Consider the following 23552-nt stretch of genomic DNA (forward strand, 5'->3'; position numbering starts at 1 on the left):
AAAGGTTATATCTAAATATTAGAAGAGACTGAAAAATATCTGGATGTAGAAATAATAAATAATCCACATAAAATCACACTTTTTTATTTAATCAGATTTTTTTTTCCCCCTCACTGGAATATTAGAAGTAGAAGCTACAGTAGAAAATTATTAACGTTTTTTTTAAAAAAAAAACATATTTTATTTACTTATTTTACATAATTCATACTTTTAATAATTAAGAAATCTGTCCAAAAAAAAAGTCAAAATTCTGAGAAAAATGTTAAGATTCAGAAAAAAATGTAATTCTGTCACAAAAAAAATATTTCTGAGAAAATAATTGAAATTCTTAAAAGAAGTACAAATTCTAGGATCAAAAGTGAAAGAAAAAAGTCAAAATTGTGCGAAAAAAGACGAAATTCCGTAGAAAATGCTGAAATTTTGAGAATAAGATACAAATTCTGCAAAAAAAAACATTAAAATTCTGAAAAGAATTAGAAATTCTGAGATTAAAATTGAAATAAATGAAAAATCTGAGAACATAAATCAGAAAAAATGTCAGAATTCTTCAAATTAAAGTTTGATTTATGAAAAATAGCCTTAACCCCCAAAGTATAGTTTTACAGTGGCCCTATTCCTCTTTGTAGAAAAAAAAACCAAACACTTGATTTCTGCTTCCCATTCTCTGACTGTAAGCTGAATATTTTGGACGGTTCTGGACATTTGAAGACGTCACCTTGGACTCTGGGAACTTATTTAATTAAATAAATGCTTAAAAAGCCAACAGAGATGCAGCCGGGCCAGGTCATCAGCTGTAAGCCAAGCCTGCAGCATGACAACAAAATGTAAAACACAAAGGTACCTGTGGTTTTATTAAGATTTTGCTTATTTACACGTAAAAGTATTTATATCAGAATCCTACACATCCTCAGTCATGGAGTCTAGTCTTAGTATAGACAGATTTAAAGACTCCCTCAGTGTCTTATTTATAAGAAAACATTAGATTTCATGAGTAAAACTCCTACTACAGTTGATGAGAATAAACATGGCAACACTGACTCTGCACCTCTAAATCTTTCTTCTTATTCTTCATAATAATCAGCAGAGAGACGAGTAGGATAAACAAAGATGAAGTCAAACACTTGTTGTTATCAGGTGAATATTAGATTTATTATCATGTGGGAGGAGAGCTGCTTTTCCTGCTGCTGTGTTTTTCAGTAACCGTCCTCCACATGCCGTTCAGGGCGACTCGAGCCATGAGCAAGGTGATGGTGAAGTTACGTCGGTACCATTCCCTGGATGTGAAAAAAAAAACACATAATGTTCAACTTTGCAGGGGGTATTAAAGTCTGGTATGAGGATTTAAATACAGCAAAAACAAACTAAAAGGAATAATTTTTCATGCTAATTTGTGTGGGATGTCCCACGGCTGCGTCCTGAGAGGCTCTGGAACAACTCACTTGTTGTAACTTGCGTGTCGTACTCTGTTTCTGTCCAGGAAGCTTTTGTAAAACTCTGCCATCTCTTCACTGCTCAGAGTCCGCCGTCGTCCTGAGGAGACAGAGACCGGGTTAGACTATAAATACCATCTACTGTCAATCTAGTGAATTCTTTATTATTCTACTCAAACAGGCCATCTTCTGTTTATCATAAAGCTTGTTTGGTGAAACAATCAGCCATAACATTATGACCTATTACTGCTTACATCCTCCCTGGATTCCTCTAGAGCTCTGAAGGTGTCTTCCTCCCCTAGCTCCATCTTGTTTTTATCCTTCCTTCTCCTCTTCTTACTCTTCCTCCTCTTTATCCACCTCTTCTTCTATTACTCCTCCTTCTACTTCTCCACCACCTCGTTTTCCTCCTCCTCTTCTCTGTCCTCCTCCTCCTCTCTCTTCTTCCACAGCAGGTGCAGTTCAGGAGATGATCTGATCCAGTCGTGTAACATCACAGTCCAGTCCTTGTCAAAGTCTCTTAAATCCTTCCACTTCTAACATCAGCTTTGAAGACAAAATGTTCACGTCTCTTCTAACATATCCTCCCACCCCTCACCCCACCCCACTGACAGGAGCCATGATAACCAGCGGTCATAATCTTATGGCTGATGGGTGTATGAATGAAAGGCAGCTCGTCCTCACCGTCTGCGTCACGAAGACTCAAACCTTTAGACTTCAGCTGTGAGATGATGAAAGTCTCTTTTTCCTGCAGACAAAATAAAAACAGATTAAATTATTTCTTCTAACCTGAAACACTTTGACAGCAGCACATGATTATTAAAATATAATTACATCGTCAAACATTATTATTATCGTCTCATTTTATTATTATATCAGTTTACTGTGCCATGCCGCCCTCTGCTGGTGAAAGGAAGCTCTTACACACTTTAAAGATAATGTGATAAACTTCACAGAGACGCTGGTAGATGCTCAAAGAACCTCACACCTCTGTAGATATGAAGTGGTTTAGCTTTATTTATTTATCGTTTCATTACTTGGCACTTTACTTTTCTTTGCAGCGAGTTAATTAGTGGATGGGATCACTATTCCTGGCTATTTATTTATATTTATGTATGAGTACATGCCGTTTTCTTTACAATGTCCATTGTTTGTTTTCTTTCCTCATTTCCTTTGTTTGTATTGGTAATAAAATATCTAACACTGCTTACAAGTATTTGCATCGTCCCCCATGTTCTACAGTTCTGCATAAAAATGACTTAAAACATCAGTCGTCTACATCAGCTTGGAGGGAACAGAGCCGCTTCAGTTGTGTTCCTGTCTTTAGATGATTCCTTTCACACAATCTTCATGTGAAAGTCTTGTTCTCCTAGAGTAAATAAAACTATGTCAGAGTGGATAATCTGTCTGGAGTCCTTCACCTGGTTGAAGCTGACGTTCTGCTTGGCCCAGAACTCGTGGTTCCAGTCCTCCGTCTCCTGCCTCAGGTGGCGCAGACGCTTCTCCAGCTCGGATTCGTTCTCAGGGACGTGGTAAACGATCGGCCGCAGGTTGGACAGAGGGTTCGGGGGTCCGATCCAGTCGTGTGTGGAGCCGGGCGGTGGTCTAAAGGCGGATCTCTGCACGCAGACGAAGAACAAGGACATGAATGTTGAGTACCAACAACTTTAACACAAAATAAATCAGACGTACCACAGAGCTGGAAGGAGACGCCACGATAAAGGACAGTTTTATCTGGTGCAGCATCGTACTTGATTAAATAAATGGGGCAATAACAGAGAAATATTTTCTTTATTTATTAAATAAAGAAATATTTCAATAATATATACGTACTACATGCACTTGAGAGCTACAGCTACTACTTTTCAATACAAAATATTACTATTGTTATTAGTCTTCAATATTAAAGTGAAATATACTTTTTATTGCATTTATTTGTCAGCTACAATACTTATTTATATATTATAATAATAGAGTTTATATATACATTTATTTTGCGTAGCCACATTAATATTTATCTTTTTTTTTTTTTTACCACTAAAATTAAAATTAAAATGATAAAAAATGTTTTAGAGGAAGTACAAAATATTTTAGCTAATAAAAAAATACTCTACTGAGTGACAGTATATTTTTCTGATAGTAGTTTTATTCTTGATTATTCAAATGCATAACTTTAATTATAAATTAAGTATTTTTACACCTGAAATGTAAAAATATGTCAGTAACAACCAGGAAATGTAAACACATCAGTCATGGCTGCTCAACGGTTGACATAGGACTAAATAACTAAAAGAGGAGTAATAATAAAATAATAATAATGTGAACCTCCGGTGGTTTGTCCTGCTGGGCGGCCTGTGTGGAGCTACAGAGCCGGCTGCCTGCTGCTGATAACCGGTGTGAGCGCAGAGAGCGGAGAGCCATACAACCGAAGCTCCTCCATGTCGAACGTCCCGCTGCTACTGTTGCTACTGCTGCTGCTGCTGTTCCGGCAGCCATTTTGAAAAAACCCGTCACTTACCGGAGTCTTAAATATAATAAGATCAAAAATACACATCAGAGCGGTTTATGCTGTTAACGGTAAAATAACTTTCACCGAGCTCATGCCCTTCCGTACGTAACCAACCGCTGGGTCACGTGACCACAGCACGAGAGCATGGGTGCGCTGGAAAACCTCACCAGCACAAATTATCCACTTTACGTGCTCTCTGAGTTACATTTAGTATTCCCGCCTTTTGCTGCTACGTACAAACGGCACGGCGTCGCGGCTATATGGAGCGCACCCACTGTTGGACAGCCAAAACTTACGCTGGGTTATGAATAGTAAATCCGGTAATTCCTTTTATATATAGTCTATGGTTAATTCAGAAGTTAACCAGTTTATGATAATGTCTTCCACATGTGTTAACAGTTTATTACACGTTAAATAAACGCCGAGACTTGTTGTATTCGAAAACGTCCAATTAACGACAGTAAAACTGTGTTTATATGATTTTATCGAGCACAGACGAACTCCGTGTTAGTTCATTCTAACAGGTGTGCTGAATCTAGCAGGTCATCCTGATGAAGGAGGACATGCACCCACTTAAACCTCTACTCTTCCTCATTCCTATAACCCCACCCTTAAGCCCACTGAGACTGGTTTACTTTTATATTTTATAGTCTGAAATAGTCACCATTTTGTGTTTAATCTCTTTTATTTAAGTTCTGTTACAGTCAGAGGTTATAGGTCACATTTCAATAAATTATATTTGTATTTACACTCCTTGGGTAATATACATTTTATATTAAAATATCACTGTCAACTGAAAGTACAAGGAAATCAGAAGAATTGATCATTAATCAAAATAATTTTAAGAAAAACGATTAATGCTATTCAAGCAATGGTTTAACAATTTATGGCATAATCTTACATTAAGAAAAAAATTTATCAGCAAAATTGTGACCAGGGTGTGAGGGGTCTGAGGAGATTATTTGCTATTTTAGGACAATAGTAATGGTGCTTCAGTTTTCTGTTAGATATAGAGAGGTGTAGCTCTGCAACAATGACGGACGGTACTGCCTTGTGTTTCTTCATAGCGTTTTGGATCTTTTCTAAAGGTGAGAGTGATGGATTGTTTTCTGTAATGCTACCACACGGCACGTTTGTTTCACTTCCTTGTTTGCTGTCACTTAGAGACTATAGTTTGACTATAGTTTTGGATTTTCTCGGATATTCTAGATAGATAGATAGAAAGATAGATATATTACTGATCCCTTTGGGAGGTTATGGCAGGGAAATTGACATCTCCATCGCATACAGCACTGTCAGACATACATGTACATGAATTATATAGAAAGCAGAAGAGAAAAGAATAATAATAATAATAAATATTGTGACTATACATACATGGTTGTTGCATAAATAGAAAAATACCAGCTGCATATTGTTATTTCACTTTATTGTTGCACTCATGTTGTTGCAGGTTCGTTAAAAAAGTCATTCAGTCTATAGACTATCCGAGAAAATTCAAACTACGTCAAACTGTAGTTGGATTTAAAATGGTTAAAACCTCAACACATTTCAACGAGGTCTTCAAAGTAACACTTAAGTTTCGTTATTCTGTAGGCGTGATCAGATTTTCTTTTTTTTTCTCCATTACACTGAAGTGAGAATGTCTGTTGGAAGAAAACCACTCCTTTTTCTTGTTAGATCAAATTGTTTTTCACAGTGTCGTAGCTGGAAGCCAGCCTGACATGCTGCATTTTGACTTTGTCCCAAATACATTTTCAGTAGCATAACTGAAAACACTGGAAAGAAACTTCACAGAGCAACGTTTCTAATACAAATGATGTTGATCATTATGAATTTCAACTGGATTGATGTGTTGGATTTTTAGAGTCAAAGGCTAGATAAGGCTAGACATGCTGTCTGTCAAATACTGAACCCCCTCTATAAAACGCAGACTTTGTTGTACTATCTATACTATAAGTATTGATTTTCATTTCCTCCACGCAGGTCTACAAGCTGTGATTCAGACACAGCTGACTGTCGTGGCAGCAGTGGGAGAAAACGCCTTTTTAAAGTGTCAGCTCATGGAGATGAAATATGTTCATAACATCACATGGCAGAAGATTTTAACTAATGGGAAGAGAAATATTGCCAGCCACTACAAACACCATGGCCAAATTGTGAATCCTGTCTTCAAAGATAAAGTAGAGTTTGTAGAGTCTGAAGATGCTGGACTTCAGAACAGCTCCATATTCATCAATAATGTGACGGAGCAGGATGAAGGCTGCTATCTCTGTTTGTTCCACTCCTACCCTGAAGGAGCTCTGAGAGGAAGAACATGTCTCCAAGTTTATGGTAAGAACCTGACTGCATTACAGTTTGATGTTCTTGATCCTCAGACAAACTACCAGACTGGACACAACATGTTCATTGTGATATCTGTTCAATGTCTTTTCTTTGCAGAGCTGCATCAACCTGTTCTACATGTCAGACGATCAAACTCTCCTGAAAAGTGGGTTGTGTCCTGTTCAGCCACAGGTCGACCTGCTCCCAACGTAACACTGAGAGCTACGCCACAAGACCACAACTTGACTCACTGCAACAGCGTCAGTGTGTTCAACACCAATGGTACAGTCACTGTCACCGCTACAGCTGTGCTGTCAGCTCTCCATCTAAACAGCACACAGGTTGGATGTACAGCTGGAGTGCTCGCTGGTCCTCACTTAGAGGTGTTGGAGACGTTCCACGAGATTCCTGGATTCAAACCGACGTCTGCTGGTGGTGAGAAACACTTCAGGAGATAACACTTTTATAGACTTATGATCAAGGTTATAATAGTTTTGGATTTTTCATTCTAGTTTAGTTTTTATTTCGTTTTTACCTTTTCCCCTCCAATTCAGTTAGTTTTAATTAGTTTTTATATTTCCAAAAATGCTTAGTTTTAGTTTAGTTTTTCTTAGTTTTAGTATTAGTTTTAGTTTTTTCATACTTTGGGTTATTTGTCAGGTGCGGGATTCAAAAAGGTCGGGGTAAAAATTCAACAAAAGATACATTTAAAAAATGAGGGTGAGTTAATAATGACTGACTTTTTATTTTGGGTGAACTATTCCTTTAATCCAGGGGTGCCTACACTTTTTTGGGCTTGCGAGCTACTTTTACAGTGACCAAGTCAAAGTCATATTAATTGTTGATACAGTGTTAAAAGCTCTATCCATCTCTGTTTTTATTTTTATCAAGAAAAATTGGTGCACTGCACCTTTACAAAAATAGCGCTGTCTCTTTAAGAAAGACGGTAGTCTTGAGTTGTTGAAGTTGTGCGTGGCTGTGTGCCGCTGAACTGAGGGCATGTTGCAAATATAAAGTAAAAATAAATAAAGATAAAGGTTTATCTTGCTGTTCGTTTTGGAGGCACGACAGATAAATGTTTTAGACTAACATCTAAAACATTTTTTTCAATGGCACACGATCTACCCGCACTACCTTCGCGATCTACCGGTTGATCGCGAGCGACGTAATGAGCTTTACGTAATCCTTCTCTTTCAGGGAGCGGCAGACTCACAGAGGCTAGCTTGTTTTGGTACTCGACATTAGCCGCCTTGTGCGAGCTTCTTAAACGGACTTTGAGATTCGTGGAGTTTCTCCCCTTGAGAATCAAGCCACATATTTTGTCACAGTCTGTCTCCACTACAAGACACTGTTGCTTTTATCTTTCTCGTCGTCATATTCAAAAAGTCCCATACAGGACTTTGCCGCCTCCTCCCAGCTTTTGCTGCAACCGCCAAGCATTGACTGTATATACCGCCAAGTTGCTGCCAGGTGACGTCACGGAACGTGAGGTGCCGTAAGGTGCCGCCAGCTGGCGTAAAACTGCCAGAGCGGAATAAATCGATCATATGAATCCAGCCAGTTGAGGCTTGTAATTAAATTGACAGAGACGAAAACGAAGGGAATTATATCTATAATTTCAGTTCGTTTTAGTTCGTTTTCTAAACCCGCAATACAGTTTCAGTTAGTTTTCGTTTTTTTCTTTTAATTTTCGTTATTTATTTATTTCAGTTAACAAAATTGTTTTTTCAATTTTAGTTTTCGTTATTTCGTTCGTTTTCGTTAACTATTATAACCTTGCTGATTACTTTGAGATTCCTTTTTCAAGTTTAGATGATGAATCTGGATCTGATCACAGTGATTTCAGTCAGTCTGTTTGATTTGTGATCAGTTTATAAATGCTGTTCCATGTCACATTTTTCCTCTTTTTCTTGTAGGCTTCACTTGGATCTTTGTATTGTCCGCGGTGGTCTGTAGTTGTGTTGCTGCATTCTGGATCATGGTCCGTCATAAACGAAGAAATGAGAACAGGTAATTTTCTCTTTAAGGTGTGGCTGTTTGTAATGTAAGCGTTCATTCACTTATATATTATCACATTTGTATCTTCTATTATTTATTTAGTTGTCTTTGTGGCTGCAAATTCTGATCAAAGTTAATATATTAGTCATTTATTGTGATACGCTACATAGAGAAAACCTTTAAATAACTGATATACATTTGTTAACTGTTCTTAAATCCTTCAGGCAGATGCACTGTGATGCTCAGATGGATGAGAAGACTGATGGACTCAAACAGCAGTAAGATTATTTATTTATTCTGTAATTCTTCACTCTCTTGTAGATTACTTTTTAATCTTCTCCTTTGCTGGCTAATGTGATGGTTACTGCATATGTCAGCCAGATTCTGATATCACTCTGCTCTGTTAATACTTTATGTGTCACTTGGTTCATTTAATCGTTTGTGCTGCTGCACCTATCACTGTCCATCTTAAACAAAGAAACAAGAATAGATCATTTTAAATTGAATAACCTGTATGTGGTCCTGTAATGTAAGTGTCTTGACATTAATATGATTAACTGACTTTATGAGGCTACACAGAAACAACATATAACTGTTCTTAAATCCTTTAGTCTCTGTGATGTTGAGGTTGATAAATCGGAAGCTACAGCCAATGAGGGGTAAGACTCAGTTTCAATCATTCTTTACCTGCAGAGTTATTTAATCTTTCACATTCTGATGCATTCATTACATTCTGTCGGTCACACAGGGAGCCTCTGAGGGATACAAAGCCTGAATCACCCATTAAGACGTAAGACTCTCTTTATACTGTCACTCTTCACCTGCAGAGTTATTTGAACCCTTCACCTCTCTCTTGGAGATGATCACATTTGACATTTTATCCTGCTCTCCTGGCTGATGATATGGTTACAGCATATTTAAAGCTAATTCTAATACCTATAACTTCGCTTACTTCAGAATGGTTTAATTGTGCAATATTGATTGAATGTTGAAACATACGTAATGAAACGTATTTTGTTTTTGTTTTAAGGCCTAAAGCACTAACAGGACGAACAGACTGAAGAACTCCTTTGTCCCCCGTGCCATCAAACTGATTAACTACTCACTGTGGGGGGGGGGGGGGGGAGAAAGGGACTGTAGGACCTGGGGGGGGGGGGGGGGGGGGGTATTATGTCCATCGGTGCTGTGTGTGATGGAGATGTCAATTTCCCTGCGGGAACATTCCAAAGGAATTAATAAAGTATGATCTAAGATCTATTCTGTTTTAAATAAATATACAACAGTTGTCACTATTTAACGTTGTTATTTATTCTTGTTATTTTTCATATTAACATATTTTCCTCCCCAATGCTCCAAGGACTGTTTTCACCTCATTCAAGGGTTATCGTAACTGCAAAAAGTCTACAATGAAAGACAGTGATTTCTGTTCTCATGCCAGATCTGAAGGCCATGTAAATGCAATGTTTGCATGGACAGAGAACAAGAAAATTATGGATAGAAATACCTCAATGTTTGGACTAATGGATGAGCAGAAAATCAATACTACACTGAAACATTAGCTGAAATTTTAGTTCTAACAGCCACAGAAAACATATCACAGCGGGGTCACAGGGAGTCTCTCCACCCAGAAAAAAGGGTGTTTTTCTGTCTATGTTAGACTTTCTGGGTAACCATAACCCCATCATTAAAAAAAGACTTGAACAACAAGCTAAAAATGCAAAATACACCAGTAAAACAATACAGAATGAAATATCTGAATGCTTGGCTGCAATGGTCAAAGAGGAAATCATCCAGGAGGTTAAAACGAGCAAGCAGTTTTCAGTTATTGTTGATGAAACTAAAGATGTTCAGAAAAAAGAGCAAATGTCATTTGTTCTGAGATATTTTTACAACGGTGTGGTTCATGATAGCTTTCTGGAGTGTGAAGTGCCAGAACACCTGGATGCTGCCGCCTTAAGTGACAAGAGTATATGCTTCCTTGAGAAGCATGGGCTGGAGTACAAGAAAAACCTTGTGGGCCAGGGCTACGATGATGCGCGGGGCACATGCAGGTGTTCAAGCAAAAATAAAAGAGGCACATAGCATGTCGCAATGTTACGGACAGGTTGCCTGCAATAGTACAGGTGCTTGAAAAAATTGCATCTGAGAACCATCCACAAAGAGCTGTAGAAGCAAGAGGGATATTAGCTCTAATTGATCTGAATTTTGCTGGATGTCTTGTGAATGAAGTTTTTCATCTCTGAGGCTCATAAAGACTCATTTGCGGTCTACTATGACCGAAAAGAGACTATCAAGTTTGGCTGTACTCAGCATTGAATCAAAACGCACAAAAGCATTAGATCTAGATAAATTTGTGAAGCGTTACAGCTGTTACAGGCATAACAACTTCATGTTATGCTCACTGGTGAGCCTTTACAAAGCTGTTAAAATGATGACCTCAACAAAAAATCTGCACTTTAAATTTCTGTATTGATGTCTTTGTTTTGGCAACTGAGAAAATCTGATACCACCTTTAATGAAACCTAAAGTTAGAGAAATAAAGTAAAATGTGACACTGGTGTAAATCCTGCTGAACATGAAGCAGTGTTGTTACTATTGTTGTTTTTTTTAAATGTCTCTTATTTTGTATATACAGTATAAAACTGTCCAGAACCTACTCACAAAATATTTTTGTATTTTTCAGACTTGGAGCAAAATAATTTTTTATGTGACTTCTTTTCATCACAACCATTGTTGTTGTGATTTCTTGTTTGTTTTAGTGTGTGGACCCCAGGAAAAGCATTTACTCTTTTCCTGTTTTATATCTATTGTCTTGTATGTTGAATTCTTGTTTGTATGCTGATTTCTTGTCTGTTATATGTTGTGTGTGGACCCCAGGAAGAGTAGCTGATGTTTTCTGCATCAGCTAATGGGGATCCAAATAAAATCAAAATCAAAATCAAATCTGTCCAAAAATTGTTCAAGCTCCTGAGGGACAAATGGGAGAATGTGTGTTCTGAGTGAACAATAAAAGTGATGTCCAGTACCTTGTTTGAGTTTGGTTGACCCATTTATTTCCACAGTGTATTTATGCTCACTTTAGCACTCTCAACAGCTCAGTCTATAGATCTTCATGGGTAAGTTTTTCTTTGGATAGTTTATTCTTGTACAAATGCTGCCTGCAACGCTGCCACTCTGACACAGTCAAAAACTTTGCACCCCCTTTCACACATCTGCTACTTATCACCTGTGTTTTACGTCAATGCCTTTCCTGTGATAATGCCCCACCTACAGTAGTGTTACCATACTTCTATCTCCTATTATGTGAGATCACATTGTATGGTCACTTATTCTTAATATGAACTGTTTCACATGAAACCTCAAATGCAAGACATTGATTGCATGAGATTTTGTCTGAGTTTGTATGTTGCAGCCTGTGTTCTCTCGTGTGCTCTTAGTGTGTACATACTATTTCTCATCAAACTGTGATAACTGTGATTAAATTCAGTATATATACACATCTGCCATATGTTGCCATCCCTCAAAAATTCCTCTCGCCACCCCATAAATATTTATTTGCACGCGTTTTCTTAAACTGTAAAAACTGTAATGTGCTGAGCTCTCGGTCACCTTACGAATCAGTTCGCTCGCTGTTTATCAAAATGACTCATGGGCGGTTTTTCATAGCGGTGTGTGCGCGATGTGTGATGGAAGCCAATGAGTGGAACTGGAGGACGCTCAGGAGTCATTACCTCGAAAGTAACATTTTAGAACAACATGGTGCTTCAGTTTTCTGTTAGATATAGAGTAGCTCTGCAACAATGATGGATGATAGGCCTACTGCCTTGTGTTTCTTCATAGCGTTTTGGATCTTTTCTAAAGGTGAGAGAGATGGATTATTTTCTGTAATGCTACCACACAGCAAATATTTGTTTCACTTGTTTGTTTGCTGTCACTTTGAGACGTTGGATCTTCTCATATAGTCTATAGTTTGATTTAAAATGGTTAAAACCTCAACACATTTCAACGAGGTCTTCAAAGTATTACTTGGTTTATCGGAAAATAAATGTTTTCGTTATTCTGTGGGCGTGGTCGGATTATTTTTTTTTTTCGTTGCACTGGAATGTCTGCTGAAAGAAAACTTTCATATACGACAGTCACGGGCGAACCGGATAGCCGCCATGTTTTCATGACACAAGGGGTCGGCCCATAGACATATGGGTCGGCCAATGGAATCAGCTCATCGTTACGACGGCACAGTAAAGGGGGGCGTGGTAAGAAAGTTTCGGGGTATTGTTTATGAGGCTGTTACGCTGTATGTGCGAGGAAGTGGTGTGCAATAAAGGAGTTGCGTATAAAGACCTCGACATTTTCTACGAAAACCACTCCTTTTTCTTGTTAGATCAAACTGTTTTTCACAGTGTCGTAGCTGGAAGCCAGCCTGACATGCTGCATTTTGACTTTGTCCTTTCAAATACATTTTCAATAGCATAACTGAAAACACTGGACAGAAACTTCACAGATCAACGTTTCTAATACAAATGATGTTAATGATTATGAATTTCAACTGGATTGATGTGTTGGATTTTTAGAGTCAAAGGCTAGATAAGGCTAGATATGCTGTCTGTCAAATACTGAACCCCCTCTATAAAACACAGACTTTGTTGTACTATCAAGTATTTGATTTTCATTTCCTCCATGCAGGTCTACCAGCTCTGGTTCAGACACAGCCGACTGTCGTGGCAGCAGTGGGAGAAAACGCCTCTTTACAGTGTCAGCTCATGGAGACTAAGAATGTTCAAAAAGTCACATGGCAGAAGATTTTACCTGATGGGAAGAGAAATATTGCCAACCGCTACAAAGGCTATGGCCACACAGTGAATTCTGACTTCAAAGATAAAGTAGAGTTTGAAGATGCTGGACTTCAGAACAGCTCCATATTCATTAATAATGTGACGGAGCAGGATGAAAGCTGCTATCACTGTTTGTTCCACTTCTTCACTGAAGCTCTGACAGGAAGAACATGTCTCCAAGTTTATGGTAAGAACCTGACTGCATTACAGTTTGATGTTCTTGATCCTCAGACAAACTACCAGACTGGACACAACATGTTCATTGTGATATCTGTTCAATGTCTTTTCTTTGCAGAGCTGCATCAACCTGTTCTACATGTCAGACGATCAGACTCTACTTTAGAGTGGGTTGTGACCTGTTCAGCCACAGGTCGACCTGCTCCCAACGTAACACTGAGAGCTACGCCACAAGACCACAACTTGACTCACTGCAACAGCGTCAGTGTGTTCAACACCAATGGTACAGTCACTGTCACCGCTACAGCTGTGCTGTCAGCTCTCCATCTAAACAGCACACAGGTTGGATGTACAGCTGGAGTGCTCGCTGGTCCTCACTTAGAGGTGTTGGAGATGTTCCACGAGATTCCTGGATTCAAACCGACGTCTGCTGGTGGTGAGAAACACTTCAGGAGATAACACTTTTATAGACTTATGATTACTTTGAGATCCTGATGTCTGAGTTTCCTTTTTCAGGTTTAGATGATGAATCTGGATCTGATCACAGTGATTTCAGTCAGTCTGGATTCCTGTTTGATTTGTGATCAGTTTATAAATGCTGTTCCATGTCACATGTTTCCTCTTTTTCTTGTAGGCTTCACTTGGATCGTTGTATTGTTCGTGGTGACCTGTTGTTGTGTTGCTGCATCCTGTTTCATGGTCCGTCTGAAACAAAGAAATGAGAACAGGTAATTTTCTCTTTAAGGTGTGGCTGTTTGTAATGTAAGCGTTCATTCACTTATATATTATCACATTTGTCTTTGTGGCAGCAAATTCTGATCAAAGTTAATATATTAGTCATTTATTGTGATACGCTACATAGAGAAAACCTTTAAATAACTGATATACATTTGTTAACTGTTCTTAAATCCTTCAGGCAGATGCACTGTGATGCTCAGATGGATGAGAAGACTGATGGACTCAAACAGCAGTAAGATTATTTATTTATTCTGTAATTCTTCACCCTCTTGTAGATTACTTTTTAATCTTCTCCTTTGCTGGCTAATCTGATGGTTACTGCATGTGTCAGCCAGATTCTGATATCACTCTGCTCTGTTAATACTTTATGTGTCACTTGGTTCATTTAATCGTTTGTGCTGCTGCTGATCACTGGATCACTGTCCATCTTAAACAAAGAAACAAGAATAGATCATATTAAATTGAATAACCTGTATGTGGTCCTGTAATGTAAGTGTCTTGAAAATGATTAACTGACTTTATGAGGCTACACAGAAACAACATATAACTGTTCTTAAATCCTTTAGTCTCTGTGATGTTGAGGTTGATAAATCGGAAGCTACAGCCAATGAGGGGTAAGACTCAGTTTCAATCATTCTTTACCTGCAGATTTATTTAATCTTTCACATTCTGATGCATTCATTACATTCTGTCGGTCACACAGGGAGCCTCTGAGGGATACAAAGCCTGAATCACCTATTAAGACGTAAGACTCTCTTTATACTGTCACTCTTCACCTGCAGAGTTATTTGAACCCTTCACCTCTCTCTTGGAGATGATCATCATTTGAGATTGATTTTTTTTTATCCTGCTCTCCTGGCTGATGATATGGTTACAGCATATTTAAAGCTAATTCTAATACCTATAACTTTGCTCTTTTCAAAATGATTTAATTGTGCAATATTGAGTTAACGATGAAACATACGTAAGGAAATGTATTTTGCTTTTGTTTTAAGGCCTAAAGCACCTGTACACAATGACGCCAGACAGGGTGAACATAAGAAGGATGAAGAAAACAAACCAAATCCGTTACCTTCAACCGAAAAACATAAATAATTGTAGATTTGATGGTTACATTTTAAGCATCAAATTGTTATTTTTTTTGTTTTTCCCTTGACTAGAGGTACGCGTCAAGGCTGCTTCCTCTCACTGCTTTTATTTGCACTTGCTCTCAAACCTGCTGAGACTATTAGAAACCACCACGGGCTGTCTGGTGTTACACTAGGAGACACTGAATACAGAATATCGCTTTACGCTGATGATATATTGCTGTTTATTACCAAACCAGAGAGTTCCATACCAGTTTTGATATCAATTATTAGGCAATTTGGTGAAATTTCAGGGTATAAAATGAATTATGACAAGTCAGAGGCCTTGCCACTGGGTGACTTTGGGGACTGGGCAACCCTTGTCAATTTTCCATTTAGATGGTTCAATTGCTGGCTTCATTTACCTGGGTGTCAGAGTATCGGCGAATGTTAAAGAGTAAATTAAATTTTACGCCAGCTTTGACAGCAGTTAAACGTGGTCCGATCTCCTTCTCCTGGCAGGGCAGGATCTGCCTGATAAAGATGAACGTGCTCCCTAGAATATTATGTCGAATGCAAATGCTACCGCTTAGGATCAATAGAATGGCTATTTTTGATATTGAAAGAACTATTAAAAATTTTATATGGCATGGAAAGAGACCTAGATTGAAGATGAAGACTCTACAATGGGGTCGGGGGGGTCAAGCCTCATATCAACTGACTAAGGTGAAATCCCGGCAGAGGTTAGAAATAATCCCATCATGCTTAGCACACTTAAGATTTGGCATGATATTACTAAACATATTGGCCGGAGAGGTTTTTCATTAGCATTACAACCTATAACTCAAAATAAAGCATTTACCATTATGTCCATTGGTGCTGTGTATAATGGAGATGTATATTTCCCTGTGGGAACCTTCCAAAGGAATTAATAAAGTATGATCTAAGATCTATAATGTTTTAAATAAATATACAACAGTTGTCACTATTTATCGTTGTTATTCATTCTTGTTAATTTTCATATTAATTGATTTATATGGATTTTTTTTTTTTGGAGCACTACCTGTTTAAAGCTGAAACCAGTCTGACAACCTTATAATACGGTGCAGAGAGAGCTCAATGCACTGCAGCTTAAGAAAACATGAGAAAATAAACTAACAACACCAGTAAAACACAGAAACATGCTGCAGCTGCAAACTCACACAACAGGAATATTTCCAGATGACCCTAAAAAGTGATGGACCTTGTTTGCTCAAAACAACAGACTGCTTAAAACAAACACATCGTGCTATCAGCCGGCTAAAGCTCCTGTATGATGCTGACTAGTCACTAGTGAGCCCAACTCACGTTATTTGAGGAAAATTAAACCTAAGCTACACCACACTCTATATCAGTGCTTCTCAAATAGTGGGGCACGCACCCTTGGGGAGGTGGGCGGGGGGCGCCATGAGGTGTCAGGGGGGACCTTGTGTATTAGTGTGTATTGTGTACAACTCACAAAGAGAGACACATCTGGATGCAAAAGAAAGTCCAAAGAAAAGGCACAAAATAACTATACAGGTGTGTACACTACAATTACAAAGAGACAAACAAGCTGCAAGCAGAGACGCACAATATGTCTACAACAACATGCAACGACAAGGAAATTTAAAATAATTACAAAGAGATACACAAATCAGCTACAGAGAGACAAATAAACGACAAAAGAGACACAGGATTACTTAAAAATTACACAAAACGTCAACAACAAGACAAAAACTAGAAAAGAGACACAAAATGGCTACAACAAAACTCACAACTGCAAATAGACAGTAATGTATTACAAAAGAAACACAAAATCACCTGATGCACATGCACAACATCTACAAAGAGATGAAGAACTACAAGCAGAGACACACAAAATATCCACAAAAACATGCAACTACAAGGAGGTGTACTACAATCACACACAGATACACAAAAATTGCACAAAACAACTACAAAGAAACAACAAAACAGACGACACAACTACAAATAGACAGAGAGATCTATTTATTCCACTGGCAGAGACAGATGGACAAATCCTGACGTCCTCTATCAGTAAAATCATGGAGCAGGAATCGTAACCTTCCTCTGGATCGGCTCGACGCCTCTTCAACAAATACTGAGGCAGCAGCAGCGATTCTGTGTGTCAGCAGATACACATTACACTTTTCTTCTTCGGTGGTGTCTCCCACACAGACTGCCAGGACGGATGAAGAACATCAGTGACTCATCATGTCTCCAGCCCAATTAGATCAAACAGTGAATTCTGGATTACCGTAATTCCAACGGTTTGTGAAAGCTGAGACGTTGCGCTGTGCAGCCAACATGGTGTCATTACGGTAACTTCACTTTGCTCCTCTTCCCGAAGGTTATTACGCTCTCACATGCAGTAAATCGTAAATAACTGAACCAGTTATTGAAAGCTCCAGGTATTCTGGAAAAAGGACATTTTGAGGCTTAGATGTTAAAGGTTTAAAACCTGTAAGTGCAGGGCTGTTAGTGTATATTTCTCCCTGACTCTTTTCTTTTTCTAGGTTAGGGTGAAGTCTTTTTTTCTGGAGGTTTTTCCACAGTTTACTTCCTCACTTTATGCAACTGTGATGCTTGATGATTATTTAAGTAAATTATGCCCAAAAAGTATCGAGTAACAAAAGGGACGGATGTCAATGACGTTGTCAGGACAGATGAAATGAGAATCTGCTCTACCACACAGAACACCGGCCGCCTTAGAGGAGAGGGAATCTATAAACCAACCTCCTCTCTCCTGACTGCAGCGGCCTGTGATTGGCCCGCTGAATGCTGACAGCACTGATGCTTCTCTGTGGCGGTGGGAGGGAGGGGAGGGACGGGGGAGGGAGGGGGGAGGGCTGCAGCCACACTCTATAAAAGCTCAGGATCTGCAGCATCACTGAACTGGTGCAGTGCAAAAGCGCTCGCTCATCCTCACCGATGGTGTGCAGAACAAGGGGGACATAAAATCCTTTTCTTAAACAAACACAAAAAAAAAATCCATAACAAAAAATTCATCATGAGCTACGATTCCTACATCTCCTACCGCCGCCCTTGGGACAGCTACAAAGGCTCCCGAACCACCACCAAATCCTCCATGTCTCCCTCTCTCTACTCTTCTTCCCGAGCTCCTCCACTTGGGAAGAGGATCGCGAGGACGGCCTCCTCTTCTCTGCCGGATGGGTCCCAGAGGATGGACCTGGCTCAGGCCAGCTCCCTCAACACGGAGCTGCTGGGGGTGCGCTCCCAGGAGAGGGCTCAGCTTGTGGACCTCAACGACCGCTTCGCCACTTACATCGAGAAGGTGAGGCACCTGGAGCTGCAGAACCGGGCCCTGCTGGCCGAGCTGGACGCGCTGAAGAGGCGGCAGAATGACCCGTCCCGTCTGCAGGGGCTCTACGAGGGGGAGGCGCGGAGTTTGAGGGCCATGATTGATTCGGAGAGCGGGGAGAAGATGCGCATGGAGGCGGAGAGGGACTACCTGCGGGATGTGTACGAGCAGATGAAGGAGCGCTACGAGGAGGAGGCGAGGCGGCGCGCGGATGCCGAGGAGGCCCTGCAGAGGGCCAAAGAGGAGGCGAGCAGGGCCGTGGTCTACAACTGCGACGCCGAGGCCACCGTGGTGTCTCTGTGTGACGAGATGGTGTTCCTGAAGAAGGTCTTTGCAGAGGAGCAGGCGGAGCTGCAGGCCCAGCTGCAGGTGGCGAACATCAGCGTGGACGTGGAGGTGTCCCGGCCGGACCTCTCCAGCGCCCTGCGGGACATCCGGGCGCAGTACGAGCGGCTGGCGCACAAGAACATGCAGGCGGCCGAGGAGTGGTACCAGAGCAAGTTCGCGAGCGTGGCGGAGATGGCGAGCAAGAACAACGAGGCCGTGCACGCCATCCGGGAGGAGACCCTGGAGTACCGGAGGCTGCTCCAGTCCCGCTCGTCAGAGATCGATGCTCTCAGGAACGTCATCAACTCCCTGAACAAGCAACTGGAGGATCTGGAGGAGACGCAGGCGAAGGAGGTGACAAAGTACCAGGTAAATGACAGGATATATAGTTTTAAACAGACGGTCTTCTGCTCTTATATCTGTGTTGCATGGTCCTGGTATCTCAACTCAGTCAGGAAGCAGAGAAACATCTCATCTTTCCTGCAAGATGAGATGTAAATATATTCTTTACACGCTCCCCACGCTTTAGTGATCTGCAGGAAACGATGGCCGACTCAAATCTGCAAGGTCACCGTGTGCACAGGCTTCGTTGCGTGATAATGAATGTCTGTGTCTTCACAGATGAGGATAAGCGAGCTGGAGCAGGACATCACCGAAGCCAAGCAGGAGATGGCTCGCTACCTGAGAGAGTACCAAGACCTCCTCAACGTGAAGATGGCTCTTGATATTGAGATCGCTGCGTACAGGTGAGACACTGGACATTTCCACGTGAGTATGTATGAGAAGAAATAAGAAGTAATCATAAAGTTTTTTCTTTTCATTCCAGGAAACTTCTGGAGGGGGAGGAGATTCGACTGGCTTACCCTTCCCTCCCTGGGCTCATTTAAAATTAAAAGCCACCAACCTGGCATAAACCTTCACCCTCTCTCATTTCTTTTACACCCTTCCCTTCATCATCTTTCCTCTTCCCCCCAAAAAATATAACTCCCCATTCATTTCCTTCCTCCTCCCAAAACTAAAAAAAACGCCATCCAAAGCTCATCGCTCTCAAGACAGCTGCGCCCTTGTGCTAAACAAGAGGTCCAACAAACAAGAAGTCCCCCTTCTTCTACACACGTTCTGACACCACACATCGAGAAGACGGCGAACGTGAAAAAAACGCAGAGTGGCTGCACTGCATTAGTTACGCAAAGCTACGTCGGACGGACGGACGGAAGGCGGCGGCGTTGTTGTTGTTGTTGGTTTTTGGTGGAGTTCCTCTCGTTCTGTGCACGTTAAGGTCCGAGCAGCAGGGTTGACCATTTGACCTTTCCCTGAAAAGCCTCGCTGTGCAAACATTTGACCAATTGTTTGTGACGGAGGACCAAAAATAAAAATAAAAGCTGGGGTTTTATCTCGTGTTTGAGGAACTCTACCAATCAATCACACAATGTCCCGCCTGCACCCCTGGTTCTGTAGTAGTAGTCAGTGAACCAGTAACCTTAAAATCTTCCTTTCAATGCGTTAGAGACCCATCGTTTAGTTTTTAGTTCGTCTTCCTCCGCATTTACATCCGCAGGAAGCTTTAAGTTCTTGCTGACTTAAACGCGGTGGAAGATAAATCGTTACTGGTTTCCCCGTTTTAATCAAGCAGTGTGTCTCTCTCATGCTAGATTTTTCATTTGAAGCTTAACTGTGAAACTGAAAGATAAGTGCAGGAGCTCCTTGTTGTCTGTCTGCTAAACCTAGACCTATACGGTGCTTTACATCTCTGAAACTAATACAAAGTCTGCACCATTACACGCTTGGTGTACCTGTAACAGCCGGCAACAAGCTGAATAAACATATAACTGACCTGCAACGTGCTTCGTGTTTTGTGTTTTCTTTCAAAAGCTTATATTTTAAGGGAATTACATGACATACCATTTCCTGGTTTAAGACCAAATATTCAATAACTGGTAACTGATAACAATAACACAGCTTGGGTTTCCTCTTACCTAAGACTTTCAGGTGACACTTTGATTTCCAGTCATTCCTTGCTCCTGACAGCGGCTGTAACGTGTTGATTGATTGCCTCATCGGGATCATCAGTCACCAGTCTGACTCTAGGCATCCCATCGGTCACTGAAGAGAATAAGTAATGAGCTGACATTGTGTCGTCAATCTTTGAGTTTATCGAGCCTGTTTTGTTTTTGAGGAAACGGTTGAATAAACACAGAATCAAAAGTGGAAATAGTTTGTCACCACAGGTGTAAACAATAACTCTAACAGCACGGAGCACATTAAATATGGTGTCTTAGAGCTGAGCAGGTGTTTAGGTTATTGGTTTTGGACAAGACAAATTGTCTGAAGTAAAATCTGACCCAGAGATATGTCCGAAGTCTCCCTGTGCATTCATAAGTTGTTTTCAATACATGTAATTTAAATTTAGTTTAATTTATATTATTATTATTATCACACTGAGAGCAGTCTATTAAAACTTGATATAAAAACTCAAATAAAAACTTTATATACAGTCCTTTTTTAATAATATGGCTGAGCATGTTATTATATTTATTCCAGTAAATCTGATTAAAACAGTGTTAATTGAAATAATGTTTAAAAAAAACATTAAAATAATTCTTACTATCTTTTTTTTTTTTTTACAACTTTACTCATATGTTATATTAAAACATATTAATTAAATACACTAAATTATTTTATAATATAAATAAAGTTCACTTGCCAGATTTGGCATTTTTACGTCAACGTACGAGGACAAGAACGTGACCGTTAAACCGTTGCTAAGCTAGTTAGCCATTTAGCTAACTGTTTAGCTTATGAGCTAAGTGACGTTGGCTCATTTAGGGGCAAACTAGCTTAGTCTGCGTTGCTTTCTGATTAAAGATAAGCTTTATATTTCAACATTTTTTTGTGAACGTTATGCTTTTAATATGTCCATAAAGTATTTATTTAGTCTTCTGAATCTGAATCTGAATCTGTATAGAGGCGGCTAAAAAAATGCTTTTGCTAACCTACAGATGGCGGTAGAGTCTTTCTATGCTAATCACTTCCGGCGGTCAGAGGTCACCAAAATGGCGTCCGTCTTATGTCGATAACATTTCTGTCTCAATGTGAACTTTTAACACATGCTTTAAAACCCCTAATGCTTCCATTAACCGCTGCATTTAGCGACTGAAGAATCCGCGCCTGTTACCACTTTGCGACGCCGACATGTTCCAGGTTATCAGCGGGAGGAGCGGCCAGGTTTGCCGGCTGCTCTCGCCCAGGAGCGCCGTGCTCGTCGAGGCTGTCCGGGGCCGAAAGTCCCGCACCGACCCGGTGGCCAAGTCCAAAGAGGGGCGAGTTAAAGTGCCTCCCCCCGTCGATCCGGTGGAGATGGTGGTGCTGAAGGAGAGATACTCGGAGTACGAGCTGATGATGAGTGCGCTTCGGTACGTGTTTAAATCCGGGATGTTTAAATGTTAATGTTAGGGGGTCATCCGGTGTTTTGGTGAAATATGTACTCCTGTTAAAATATGTGTCCCCTAAAAAATAAAATGCTAAAATTGACTTTTTTTAAATCTTATAATTTGAAGAGGGAGACAGTCTTAAATACCAAGTGTGCTAAAATGTATTAACTATATCCTAAATATCAGATAATAAAAGCATTAGTTTTGATGAGTGTTGATTTATTTTCGATTTATTGATATTATTTAAACTTAAATGTTTGTTTTTTTAAAGATGTTGTAAGATTGTAAAAATATTTATTTGTGTTTTGTCAGTATGGAGTTTAAGGAGGAGGTGCTGCGAAAGAAGTACGAGGGGGAGACGGGGTCCCAGGCGGAGGAGAGGGCGAGGCTGGAGGCGGAGGAGCATCGCGCCCTGATGGCCTGGAACAATGAGGAGAACCGGCGTCTGCTCAAACTCAGGTGAGAAGAAACTTGAAAAATATAAAGCTGAAAATTGAGTCCAACAGATTCAGGACTTTTCCCAAAACTGCTTTTAAACTCTCGACTGGTTTGTTTCAGAATGCTGAGGATGCAGAAGGAGGAGGAGGAGGCTCAGCGCAAGCGTCTGGAAGCTGCCATCCGGCTCGAGCAAGAAAAGGAGGAACTGATCAAAGAGAAGGAGAAAGAGATTCTACAGCTGCAGGTCTGAATCTCTCAAGTAGTTTGGTGAAATTGAACCAGAAAGAGATAATCTGAGATCTCTGGTTGACGTTTGCTTTCTTACAGGAGGACGCAAAGAACTTCATCACCTTGGAGAACTTGGATCAGCGGATCGAGGAGGCTCTGGACAATCCAAAGAATTACAACTTCGCCGTTGACAAGGAAGGGAGGGTTGTCAAAAAGACGTTGCTGCGGTGAAAACACGCTCTGCTTGTTTCTGTCTGAGGATGTTTGCGGTCGGGACTCGTATCAGCGTCCGGGCAGATCAAACCTGGAGGAGGATATTTCAAACCTGAACTCTGAACAACAAAGATAATCACAAGTCTGGACCTGACGGTTTATTTTCAGTGTTTCTGCTTCGTGTTTGTCCTTGTTTGAGTCACAACGTGTTCATATGATGTGTCAAGTAAATTAATGTGAACAGTGAAGTAGTTTATTGACTCTTTTTGATCAGAAAAGGATGAAAGATGATTTATTTTTTTTGACTGAGTTAGCAGCAAATAAAAAAAAGTACATTTACTGCTGTATAATTTGGAGATACATCTAATATTTTTATATTAATGTTCCAATTCATACAATTCATGAAATACCAGGAAGTAGATTTAAATGACCGTTTATCTTAATTTGTTTCACTTTCAATGTGTTGTAATTAAAA

The 23552-nt window shown here is 40.1% G+C and overlaps 5 protein-coding genes across 5 annotated transcripts; 4 read left to right on the top strand and 1 right to left on the bottom strand.

Annotated features, from left to right (window-relative positions):
* Positions 1–860: 860 nt before the first annotated feature.
* Positions 861–4057, bottom strand: coa8 (cytochrome c oxidase assembly factor 8). Its single transcript, XM_084568442.1, has 5 exons — positions 3756–4057; positions 2852–3049; positions 2115–2178; positions 1440–1530; positions 861–1274 (listed from the first exon to the last, which is right to left on the bottom strand). The coding sequence occupies exons 1-5, from the start codon at positions 3924–3926 to the stop codon at positions 1154–1156; spliced, it is 645 nt and encodes a 214-aa protein (XP_084424568.1). The 5' UTR covers positions 3927–4057; the 3' UTR covers positions 861–1153.
* A 1246-nt stretch (positions 4058–5303) lies between these two features.
* On the top strand, positions 5304–8435 carry LOC311505144 (OX-2 membrane glycoprotein-like). The gene has a single exon (XM_084568550.1). The coding sequence runs from the start codon at positions 6003–6005 to the stop codon at positions 6720–6722; it is 720 nt and encodes a 239-aa protein (XP_084424676.1). The 5' UTR covers positions 5304–6002; the 3' UTR covers positions 6723–8435.
* Positions 8436–12458: 4023 nt separating this feature from the next.
* LOC311505078 (OX-2 membrane glycoprotein-like) lies at positions 12459–14245 on the top strand (the record flags this gene model as incomplete). The annotated part of the gene is made up of 5 exons (XM_084568481.1): positions 12459–12515; positions 12834–13281; positions 13390–13707; positions 13906–13999; positions 14188–14245. 5 exons carry the CDS (start codon positions 12459–12461, stop codon positions 14243–14245), a joined length of 975 nt encoding a protein of 324 aa, XP_084424607.1.
* Positions 14246–18128: 3883 nt separating this feature from the next.
* neff2 (neuronal intermediate filament family member 2) lies at positions 18129–20410 on the top strand (the record flags this gene model as incomplete). The annotated part of the gene is made up of 3 exons (XM_084568378.1): positions 18129–19136; positions 19389–19513; positions 19594–20410. The coding sequence occupies 3 exons, from the start codon at positions 18129–18131 to the stop codon at positions 19652–19654; spliced, it is 1194 nt and encodes a 397-aa protein (XP_084424504.1). The 3' UTR covers positions 19655–20410.
* A 1411-nt stretch (positions 20411–21821) lies between these two features.
* mrps26 (mitochondrial ribosomal protein S26) lies at positions 21822–23325 on the top strand. Its single transcript, XM_084568380.1, has 4 exons — positions 21822–22180; positions 22511–22657; positions 22757–22880; positions 22964–23325. Exons 1-4 carry the CDS (start codon positions 21960–21962, stop codon positions 23093–23095), a joined length of 624 nt encoding a protein of 207 aa, XP_084424506.1. The 5' UTR covers positions 21822–21959; the 3' UTR covers positions 23096–23325.
* Positions 23326–23552: the final 227 nt, after the last annotated feature.

This window comes from Chelon labrosus (assembly GCF_963514085.1).
Source record: "Chelon labrosus genome assembly, chromosome: 20".
In the NCBI taxonomy this organism is placed as follows: domain Eukaryota; kingdom Metazoa; phylum Chordata; class Actinopteri; order Mugiliformes; family Mugilidae; genus Chelon; species Chelon labrosus.

What these genes read in the sequence shown, in the direction of transcription:
- coa8 (XM_084568442.1), bottom strand. Translation starts at nt 3,926, where the DNA reads ATGGCTGCCGGAACAGCAGCAGCAGCAGTAGCAACAGTAGCAGCGGGA. An exon ending in AGCAGGACAAACCACCGGAG is followed by an intron (nt 3,050 to 3,755) that starts GTTCACATTATT and finishes GTCTGCGTGCAG; the next exon opens with AGATCCGCCTTTAGACCACC. An exon ending in GAGTCTTCGTGACGCAGACG is followed by an intron (nt 1,531 to 2,114) that starts GTGAGGACGAGC and finishes CTGTCTCCTCAG; the next exon opens with GACGACGGCGGACTCTGAGC.
- LOC311505144 (XM_084568550.1), top strand. Translation starts at nt 6,003, where the DNA reads ATGGAGATGAAATATGTTCATAACATCACATGGCAGAAGATTTTAACT.
- mrps26 (XM_084568380.1), top strand. Translation starts at nt 21,960, where the DNA reads ATGTTCCAGGTTATCAGCGGGAGGAGCGGCCAGGTTTGCCGGCTGCTC. An exon ending in CTGATGATGAGTGCGCTTCG is followed by an intron (nt 22,181 to 22,510) that starts GTACGTGTTTAA and finishes GTGTTTTGTCAG; the next exon opens with TATGGAGTTTAAGGAGGAGG. An exon ending in CGGCGTCTGCTCAAACTCAG is followed by an intron (nt 22,658 to 22,756) that starts GTGAGAAGAAAC and finishes GGTTTGTTTCAG; the next exon opens with AATGCTGAGGATGCAGAAGG.